Below are 11,373 nucleotides of genomic sequence, written 5' to 3'. Positions count from 1 at the left end.
TTAGTCCGAAAGCTTTCTTGTATTATTATAGTTCTCGGCTTGGCAGGCGACCTAGTTGGTTCTCCTTGATCAGAAAGTCGGAAATTTGTTTTCTTACACCATTTACTTTTTCGTATAAGAATTTCAAAGGTGGTTTTTTCAAATTTCTGATCGAAGACAATGGAAGAAACTATTTCTTTGATGGTGATGTTCCAAATTTTCCTTTCTACTGGACCAACTCTCCTTTGAAGTTCAATTCATGTTCGTATCATTCGATAAATACCGAAGGCCGTCATGCTCTTGAAGTACTCAGTCACTTATCCCATAAGATTCCTACTCGCGCTCTGTTACGGTTATATACTTCTAAAAGACCACGAAAAGATTTCCTTGGTAGGTATTTTTTCAAGTTCTTTCTTTATAACATGAGATTTTTAACTTTGTTAAATCTTTTGTTGACTTTCAGGTTTGATGACGACAACTAATCCGAAAGGATACTCTTATTTCTCAAAAATTGTGAGCAAAGCTAGAGGTTTAACTCTTCGACCTGAAAGATAAATTAATCATGAAGTAGAAGTAGAGGTTATCGAATCCATTTCTTGGGTAGAGGCTCTCGCTGAACCTGATAACATTGAAAATGTTAATGTCGGTCCTTCAAAGAGTAGCAAGAAACGAGACCGAAGTGTTAGAAGATCACATTCATCTTCTAGATGTCATCGTCATGCTATCGGGTGTTCTTCTCGGCCTCTTCCAAACACAATTTTTGTTGCATCAACACGTTTCTCTGATTTTTTTTTCATACTAATCTTGATGGGCCTTCTCAACATATGCTCAAGACATCTGATATTCCTTATTTGGCGGATTCAGTTGTCGAACTCACAAGTCGCGCTTTGTTTCTCGGCAAAAGTATCAAAGAAGAAAGTACAAATGGTATTTCCTCTACTGAGTTTGAGAGATTGAAAACAGAGTTATCTGAGTTGGGTAAAAAGCTTGATTCTTTGACAGTTTAAGTTAAAGAATTTTCCAATGTGAATATCCAACATGAAGCCGAAAAGGAATCACTGAAATATGAAATTGCTAACTTGACTACCGAAAGAGTGAAATTTCATGATGAAAATCGACAACTGAAGGAAAGTTTATCTGATTTGTCTTCTGCAAAACAGGTTGATTTCGAGACTGCTCATCATTAGCAAATGGAGATAAGTCAACTGAAATTGAATGTGTCTGTTGCTGAAGGCTTTGTTATTGAGCAACATAAGTTAGGTTTCGACAAAGCCCTTTAGTAAGCCAAGCATTTTTACAAGATTCCTTTAGATGAAGGAAAGTTTGATATCGACAAAGATTCTTACAATGGTGAACTGGTTTCGATTGACCAAATCCTTGACGAAGATGCATCATAAGAAGATGCCCATTGTAATGCTAATACCGAGAAGTGAATCAGTCTTCACTTTTGATCTTTTGTAATAGCTCCCGGTTAATAATTATCGACCTTTTGAATATGTTTTATCGTGATCTTTTATGGCCTCTTTTGGTTGTACTAACTTTAGCATTTATGTAATTTAACCTTTCGGCCTAATCTCTCGATTACCTCTTTTAAATTATGTTATTTTTAGTTTTCTTGTTTTAATTATATAATAAACCTCTATTGTTGAATGAAAAACTTCATTTGTAAATATATATATATATATATATATATATATATATATATATATATTTAACGCTTTCGGCCTGACCTTTCGATATGACCTTTCAACCTTCTAGTTACATGTTATATTTAATTGTTTTAGTTCTGACATTTAACTAACATGGATCAAAGATATTGTTTAGAAATTTATCGAGCAAGATTTCTTCTAAATTGAAAATATCTTAAACCAAGAATTTTCATGATTTATATGAAGCATGCTCTTGGGAGGGGTTTCACCTGGAATGAAAACATCTTAAGCTGAGAGATTTTTAAATTTATATAACATATGCTCTCGATATAGATTTCACCTAAAGTGAAATCATTCTAAACCGAAAGGTTTTTGAATTAACATGACGTATGCTCTTGGGAGAGACTTCACCTGGGATGAAAGCATCCTAAATCGAGAGGTTATTGAATTGTACTCTCGGGAGGGATTTCACCTGAAGTGAAAGCATCATAGGCCGAGAGGTAATAGAATTATATTCTCAGGAGAGATTTCACCTGGAGTGAAAGCATCCTAGGTCGAGAGATTTTTTGAAATAAGATGAAATAAGATTTGTCGTTCATGAATAACTTCTTCATATATGATTCGATTTTGCACGAAAGTTTCTTTATACAAGGAAAAGCATCCATGTCATGGCTTTATACGTCTTTTACAATGTATTTAACTAAAATAAAACTTCAGATGACTTGCATTCCATGTTCTCGGTATGATCCTTCCATCTAACGTTTCCAGTCTGTAAGCTTCATTTTGTAGATCCTCTATTATTCTGAATGGACCTTCCCAATTAGGTGCTAGTTTGCCTTGTTGTGGATCTTTTCTAGCATCAGTTCTCATCCTCCACACTAAATCTCCTTCATTAAAACTTCTCGGTTTGACTTTAGCATTAAACCTCTTGCATGCTCTTCTCTTTACCTCTTATTCTTTTATCTTTGCTTTTTCTCGAAGTTCTTCAATTAAATCTAGATTTGTTCTTAAACATTCATTATTGATATTTCAATCTTCTATTTGTCTTCGTAAAGTTGGTTCATTTACTTCAACAAGTATCATGGCATCAATACGATATGTAAGATTAAATGGAGTTTCACTAGTTGTTGTTTGAGGTGTGCACCTGTATGCCTATAATATTTCTGGTAACTTTTCGACCCATAATCCTTTTGCACTTCCAAGTCTCCCTTTTAGTTGTCCGAGAATAACTTTGTTAGCAGACTCTGCTTGTCCATTTGTTTGCGGATGTTCAACAGAGGTTGTTACTGATTTAACTCCCAAATCTGCATAGAATTCCATAAGCTTTTTTATCAGTAAACTGTCGACCATTATCAGTTATAATATCGCATGGGATACCAAATCTACAAATTATATTTTTTCATACAAAGGTTTGGACTTGCTGAGCTATTATTTTTGTAAGAGCTTCAACTTCTATCCATTTTGTAAAGTAATCAACAACTACAATTAAGAACTTGGTTTGTCCTCGTCCTAAAGGAAATGGACCAAGAATGTCCATCCCCCATTTGGAAAATGCCCATGGAGAAACAATTCCTTGTAATTCTTTAGAAGGTATATAATTAAGACTACCAAACTCTTGACATTTTTTACAAGCTTTGACATATTCATTGCAATCTTCTCGTATTGTTGGCCAATAGTATCCAGCTTGCAAAACTTTAATTGCCATGGTGCATGCACCGCAATGTAATCCGTAAAGTCCTTCATGAAGTTCTCGGATCACATACTCAACCTACTCTTGAGATAGACATTTCAACAATGGGGTTGAGTGTCCTCTTTTGTATTACTCGTCTCCTATGATGACCAAGCTGGCAACTCTCCTTGCTATCTTAACATCATTATCAATGCCTTACTCTTGATTCTTGATTACTTCAATATATATTTTGAACCAATCATCCTTTGTTGTTGTGATTGCTGAACATTCTTCTATTCCAACTGTTGGACTATTAAGAGTTTGTTGTATAACTGAATTGTGTTGAATTTGCTTTTGTTGACTAGCCAACTTGGATAATTAATCTTCCTTCGTATTTTGTTCTCTCAGGATGTGCTTGATTTCGACATTATTAAAGCATTGCATAATGTTTAAAACTTTATGATAATAAGTTAGTAACAATGATCTTTTAGTACAATTTCTGCTCCGCTTCCCTTCTTGTTTGATGATCCATCAACATGTAAAGTCCATACTTCTTGCTGAATTGTTGTTGTTGTCGGTTGTTGAATGACAAAATCTGCAAGAGATTGTGCTTTGATTTCTTCTCGCGGTTCCTATTTGATTCCAAATTATGAAAGCTCCATTGACCATGCCACCATTCTACCTACAAGTTCTGATTTTCTCAAAATTTTTGCTATTGGACAATCAGTTCTCACAACTATCTGATGATTTTGAAAATATGGTCGAAGACGTCTTGCTAAATACACAAAGGTTAATGCTATCTTTTCAATTAAAGGGTATATGATTTCGGCATTCCGTAGGGATCTACTCACAAAGTATATTGGTTTTTGTTTTGAGCTTTCTTGGATCAGGATTGCTCCTATGAGTTCATGTGAGGTTGCTAAATAGACAATGATGGGTTGGGTTGACACAGGTTTAACTAGGATGGGAGGTTCAACTATCGTCTTTTTGATAATGGAAAAGGCTTGTTCACATTGGTCACTCCACTTGAAAGTTTTAACTTTTCTTAACAACTTTTTACTATCAGTTTTGTTCTTTCGACAAGAATTGGCAAAAATCTTGCCAAAGCATTCAATCTTCAAACTAACCTTTGCACCTCCTTTAAGTTTGTTGGGCTTCTCATTTTCATTATTGCTTCACATTTATCAGGATTTTCTTCAATGCCTCTATTAATCAGCATGAGCCTAAGAATTTTCCACCTCTTACTTCAAAAACACATTTCTTAGAATTTAAGCATATGCTGTATTTTCTTATTTTTGCAAAGACTTCTTCAAGATCTTTCACATGTACTTCCACCATACATGACTTAACAATCATGTCATCATCATAAACCTCCTTAAACACCTTATCCATCAACCTTTGCTATGTTGCTCCAGCATTTTTCAAACCAAAAGACATAGCTTCGTCACAATAGTTAGCCATTTCGGTAGTGAAGGTTGCCTTGGGTATATCTGGCTCGTACATTTGTATTTGGTTATAACCAGAATAAGCATCTAAAAACCTTATCACTGCTTGGTCGGAAGCTCCATCAACTAATCTATCAATACTCGGCAATGGATATGAATCCTTTGGGCATGCCTTATTTAAGTCAGTGTAATCAATACACATTCTCCATTTTCCATTTGTTTTTTTAACGAGCACCACATTTGCCAACCAAGTTGTATACTAAGCTTCTTGAATAAAATCAGCTTGTAATAACTTTTTAGTTTCTTCAAAATCTGTTATTCATCTTTCTTCCCCCAACTTTCTTCTTTTTTGAGCTACTGACTTTGCTTCTCGACATACAAATAGCTTATGAGAAATAAAATCAGGATCTAATCCCGACATGTCAACTGCCTTCCATGCAAACAAATTCTTATTTCTTCTTAATGTTGCAATCAGTCCATTTGCCAACTCTACTGGCATACTTCCACTTATGTATGTACATTGTTTTTCATTCTCTCCTAGTTGAATAGATGTTGTTTCCTCTCTCGATTCCAACCTTTCGTCATCATTCATTCTCGGATCTAAGTCCACCATAGCCACCATGTTCCTACTTTCTTCTTTGTTTGTCCTCATTCTCGGATTTTTCATTTTCAATCCTGGCGCATAACATTTTCGTCTGACACCTATACTATATCGTTGGAGCCCAATATTTTGAAATAAGTTGCACCCAAAACCCCTTCTAAACACTAATTAAGTTCAGTTTGCGATTTAAGGCATGATTTGGGTGTCTGTAAAAGAAGCCTTTTAGACTTGGTGCCATGACTTCCCTTGCAATTTTTCTTTTGCTCATGGTAAACATACCACTTTGTAATCCATGGCAAAATAATTGATTGAAAGGGGAAGAGAACTATTAACAACAATCAATATTGATGATCCTATTTGCTGTGCTGTAATAATTGTAGATTATTCGCTATTTTTTCTTTGGCTTGAAAGAGGCATTTGGATCTGCCCCGTCATGGCTTTTGTGGCTCAGGTATGAAGTTGAATCTGTTATTCTGTATTTAATATGGTAAACATTCTTATATTCCTGACTTCCTGTTATATGGATTGCAATTTTTGGTCTGGCAGGTATAGCACCTTTTTAGTGTTATATCCAACAGGCATCAGCAGCGAAGTTGGTCTGATATACATTTCCTTGCCATTCATCAAGGTAAAGATTTAGAACAGCAAATGTCCACAATGCTTTTAGAATCCTACTGGTTTGGTTTTGTTTGTTTATTGGGAATGTATATTTTCTCTTTTTTGCCCTTATATTCACCAAGAGGAACTTACGAAGTTTGGTTTAGTCAAGAAGGAAAAAACATTATCCTCTTTTGTGAAATTTTCATTTTACATTGCCCTCAAGTTTTGTGTTTGTTGATCTTCTGAAACATCTCACCTGCTATATTTTGCGATTCCCGAAATGATAATGGAGAAATGGGAAAAAGACTTGATACTCTGTCACTCATGAATATGATTTACTGAAACTATTTGATATGGTGTTTTTTCATTACCCAAGTTAACGAGCTCAGTATTTTTCAGGCATCAGAGAAGTACTGCATAAGGATGCCCAACAAATGGAACTTCTCATTCGATTACTTTTGTGCTGCTGTTGTTGTATTGGGAATCTATGTTCCAGGCATGAGTTCAACATCTTTCTCACCACTAATTTGTGCTTTGACTAACATTCCTTTTGTTAACCTTGTAATTTTTTGTTTTGCATCATAATTCTATGCAGGTAGCATACACATGTATAGTTACATGCTTGCACAGAGGAAGAAAGCTCTATTAAAATCAAAGAAAGAGTAGAGTTAGCTTAGCATCTGTAGTGTTTATTTTTGTCCAAACATAGGAAGCATATGGACATGTCTTACTTTGGATTCACATGTAAGATAAATTCTAGGTTATTTATCCTTAAAGTCAAAACAAGGAGAGAAGGACACTAAATGATTTTATTCTTTGGTGCAAAATTCCTAATTTAAACATTCATCTAAAGGTCAAATGATCTTTGGCTGAGAAATGACTAAGCCAAGTTTCTGAAACAGTCTCTTGGAAATGTTTACATAGACAAATTCTAATTTGAAATTATTAAAATCAAATATTTTTCTACGCATTGTCAATTTTTGTTTTCAAAATAATAATAAAAAGTTATCTGGTTTTCATAAAATAGCTGTAATTTTGTTTGAGTTTCTATTATATCCATTAATTGTGTTGGTAACATATATAATGTCTCGTGAAAAATATTAGTACATGTATTTTATGCAATAAATATTGTTGATTTTCTTTTTTCAGTATAATTGTCTTGTTAAAATAAATTCATAATATATATATATATATATATATGTGTGTTTTTTTATAGTCGAGAATTTTATTTAACAATTAGATATTAAATTTCATACTCCGTTAACATGTTTTAATGGAAATGTCTTATAACTTGTGACTCTGAATTGGATATTTTCTTACGGAATAATTTTTTTCTAATTAAATATGGAAAAAATGATAATTATATCAGAAGTGTTCAATAGAAAATACAAGTTAATTTAAATATTTAAACTCAAATTCAAATAAACATTAAAAAAGCATGGGATTTAGCACCTATGTTTTTTACTTAAGAAAATAACTTCACATTTCCACTTATTAAAAAAATTAGATTCAAATTAATTAAGAAAAATGGTTAAACGCATACATTTTATTATTCTTTTAAAAAAATTATTTTGAAACAAAGAAAATATTATGATAATATAACCAAATTCAGACATTAATTAAAGTTATAATATTTTATTAAAAATATCATTAAATGGAATAATAGTGAATAAAATTTGTTTATATGTAAACATAAATGTGATTATTTTTAAATGAGAATGGAAATAATATGTAAGCAATGAATCAATATTTGGTGAGGATAATATATGATAATTTATATTATTTTTGTTGTAGTAAATGTTCATGATTTTCTATCCTTGTTGAAGGCAGCACTGATCCAGACATAAACTGACAAAAGCTTGTTTCAGACTCCTAAAAGGATTAGTACTTCCTTTTAATTTCATCAATAACCGACAAATTAGTTCAATCAAACTGAGTTAAAAAAAAATTAAGTTGTAAAAAACTTAATATAATTATGTTTCTTAACTGTTATTATTTAAAGATAAATTAATCACAATTTTTAAGTTTAAATGTGAAAAAGTCCATAATTATAATAGAGTTCATACTTAAATTGACTTGTACATCAAGAATATGATATTGTGAAGCTTTGAGAGTGAGATTCGGCTAAGGTTGGAACTAGGACACAGTTTGCCTCTTGAAAGCAATGGTTGAAAATAAATAAAAAATAATAATAGAAAGTTTTAGATTTGGAAAAAAACGTTCTACAATTTTATAAAACTTTACACACAAAAAAAATTGCAAAAAAAATCATGGTTGCATAAAAGAATGTTGACACTAATGACCTAGACAAGTTCTAAAATCTGTCATCTCCACAAAATTCTTACAAAAGAAAAAATATAAAAATATTTAAAACTAAAAATCCAATAATTTATCATATAAAAAAAATCCAATAATTTATCATATAAAAAAAATCCAAAAAGTTTATTAAACAAGAATTATTTGATAAACAATTTCCATTATGAAATATATTGCAGTAAGTTATTATTGTAATATCTCAACACATTACTCAAACTAATTAGAAACCCAAGAAACTAATCACACGAAACACTAAATATATTCAAGAAGTTTGTGAGTCTGTTCATATGTTCAATACTCATCAATACGGCAAAACCAGACTTTCAGCGTAATATTCAAAACATTGAAGAGTAGATGCAAAACTTAATTCGCTTATGAAACTTTCCATATGATCGTCATCTTCCTCATCAAGCATGAAAGAATATTTTCTGTTTTATTTAATCTGTCTTTCATCTATAGCAATGATACATATATATAACCATAGCATTAGAACCGTACAGAACCGTACAGATTCTTTTTCTAACATAACATCTGTAATTAAGACTAATTATAGACCCATTAATAGTGATTATATTCCTATAATTAAGTCTAATTATAGACTCATTAATAGTGATTATATTCCTGTAATTAAGTCTAATTAAGTCTAATAATGATTTTGTCCGGTAATATCCTCAAGTTGGAGCATGTAAGTCTTGAATGCCCAACTTGACCAAGATGGCTCCAAACTTTTTAGCACGCTTTGGTGAAAAGGTCAGCTAGTTGTGTATGTGTGGGCACATAGGATGGAAGAAGGCGCTTGTGAATGATTTCATCTCGAACAAGGTGGCAGTCAACTTCAATGTGTTTGGTGCGTTCGTGGAAGACCGGGTTTTTAGCAATGTGAAGTGCTGCTTGACTATCACAATAAAGACGAATTGGGTCAGGATGAGGAACATGTAGCCATTGATCGATATTCAGCCTCAGCAGAGGAGGCAGAAATCGTTTGTTGTTTCTGGGTTTTCCAAGAGATTGGGGAAGTGCCGAGTTGAATAAACCATCCGGTGAGAGATTTCCGTGTCAGTGGACAACTTGCCCAATCAGAATCACACCACCCAAAGAGTTGTAAGTTGTTCTCTCGAGGTAGGAGTATTCCTTGTCCAGGATGCCCCTTTAAATATCGAACAACACGGAGAGCAGCTTGCCAATGCTCAGAGCGTGGATTTTGCATAAATTGAGATAAAGCTTGGACACTGTAGGCAAGGTCAGGTCGAGTGAAACACAGATAAATTAACCTCCCAACAAGTCTACGATAAGTAGCCGGGTCAGAAAGAAAAGAACCAGTAGCAGAGCTCAATTTGTGATTTTCTTCACATGGTGTAGTGGCGGGCTTCGCACCCAACAATCCGACTTCAGTAATGATATCTAAGGCATATTTCCTCTGACAAGGGAAGATTCCGTTGGGGGAGCGAGCAACTTCAACCCCCAGGAAGTACTTGAGGCGGCCTAAATCTTTCATATGAAAGCATTGATTTAAGTAGCCTTTAAAACATTGGATGGCAGTACCATTATTCCCTGCAATCACAAGATCATCAACGTAGACTAGCACAACCAACTGTATGTCATTATTATTGAGAGTAAACAGGGAATGATCCTTCGGGGATTGTTGGAAGCCGTAACGAGTGAGAGAAGAAGATAGTTTAGCAAACCAACACCTGGGGGCCTGTCGGAGGCCATATAGAGACTTTTGAAGCTTGCACACTGCCCCTGGTTGAGATTCTTGGAAGCCAGGAGGGAGTTTCATATAAACCTCATCATCAAGATCACCATGGAGAAACGCATTGTGAACGTCCATCTGATGAAGCTCCCAATCTTTTGCGGCTGCTACTGCTAGAGTTGTGCGAATGGTTACCGTCTTTACGACAGGAGAAAACGCCTCGTTGTAATCCAAACCCTCCACTTGATGATTGCCAAGAATTACCAATCGAGCCTTGAATCTTTCAATTGTTCCATCCGAGTTGTATTTGATTTTGTACATCCATTTACACCCAAGTGCCTTCTTTCCAGGAGGGAGAGCGGTGAGTTTCCAGGTGTCATTGAGTTCGAGAGCATGAATCTCCTGTGCCATAGCATCACGCCACCGGGGTTCTCGGACCGCTTGAGAAAAGAACAGGGGTTCCTGCTCGGTGTGTAAAGAGGCAAGAAAACTTTGATGATGTTTAGAAAAGGAATCACAATTCACAAAATCATGTATAGGATACGAAACACCTGAGGATTCTGTTGAAGGAGGTGACGGAACAGAGGGGCTTGACGGTATCGTGGTGGCTGCGACAAAATCGCGTAACCGTACGGAAGGCAGCTTCGCGCGATGCCCTCGCCCAAGGGGAACCGCGGCCGTCAGCGGTGGTGAAGAAACCGACGGCGCCGTCTCCGTCGGACACGGCGGTGGATCCGCGGGTAGCGTCGAGGCTTCTATACACGGATCGGAGTCGTTGATAGTGTGGTCGAAGTCATCTGTGAGGGTAGCATCCTCCTTGGCTGGGATGGGAGATGCAATGGGTTGGTTGACGATGCATTCATCTAGGTTTGAGGAGGCAACTTCATGAAGAAAATGTGGGTCCGTTCCAGTTTTTAAAGAGTTGGCAATAATTGGGTTTTGCAATGGTGGTGCAGTGTCCATCTTTTTGGCTTCAAAATATGGAAATTTATTTTCGAAAAAATGTACATCACGAGAGACAAAGAAAGTTTCTGTTTCCAAATCAAATAATTTCCATCCTTTTTGGCCATATGGATACCCGACAAACACACAATTTCGGCTACGACTATCAAATTTATCCCGCTGTCTATTTTGATTATGAGTATAACATAATGAACCAAATACTCGTAAGTGCGCGTAACTGGGTACACATCCATGGATCACTTCATAAGGGGTTTTTCCTTTTAGAATGGAGGATGGTGTGAGATTGATTAAGTAGCCTGCAGTCAAAACGCATTCCCCCCAAAATTTAATGGGAAGATTGCCTTGAAACCGTAATGATCGAGCAACATTCAGAATATGCCGATGCTTGCGTTCGACGCGTCCATTTTGTTGCGGGGTCCCGACACAGGAAGTTTGGTGAAGGATACCTTGTTGAATGA

The 11,373-nt window shown here is 35.1% G+C and overlaps 1 protein-coding gene across 1 annotated transcript; it reads left to right on the top strand.

Annotated features, from left to right (window-relative positions):
- Positions 1–5,579: 5,579 nt before the first annotated feature.
- On the top strand, positions 5,580–6,909 carry LOC137809342 (very-long-chain (3R)-3-hydroxyacyl-CoA dehydratase PASTICCINO 2A-like). The gene is made up of 5 exons (XM_068610467.1): positions 5,580–5,612; positions 5,724–5,794; positions 5,890–5,971; positions 6,343–6,439; positions 6,539–6,909. Exons 1-5 carry the CDS (start codon positions 5,580–5,582, stop codon positions 6,607–6,609), a joined length of 354 nt encoding a protein of 117 aa, XP_068466568.1. The 3' UTR covers positions 6,610–6,909.
- The last annotated feature ends 4,464 nt before the right edge of the window (positions 6,910–11,373 follow it).

The sequence above is a fragment of the Phaseolus vulgaris genome, chromosome 2 (assembly GCF_000499845.2).
Source record: "Phaseolus vulgaris cultivar G19833 chromosome 2, P. vulgaris v2.0, whole genome shotgun sequence".
In the NCBI taxonomy this organism is placed as follows: domain Eukaryota; kingdom Viridiplantae; phylum Streptophyta; class Magnoliopsida; order Fabales; family Fabaceae; genus Phaseolus; species Phaseolus vulgaris.
The sequence above is the reverse complement of the archived record's forward strand: the minus strand, read 5'-3'. Positions and strand labels throughout refer to the sequence as shown.

Bases quoted from the DNA above. Each gene is read 5' to 3' on its own strand.
- LOC137809342 (XM_068610467.1), top strand. From the start codon at position 5,580: ATGACTTCCCTTGCAATTTTTCTTTTGCTCATG. The intron at 5,795-5,889 runs GTATGAAGTTGA...TTGGTCTGGCAG, and splicing joins TCATGGCTTTTGTGGCTCAG to GTATAGCACCTTTTTAGTGT. The intron at 5,972-6,342 runs GTAAAGATTTAG...AGTATTTTTCAG, and splicing joins TTTCCTTGCCATTCATCAAG to GCATCAGAGAAGTACTGCAT.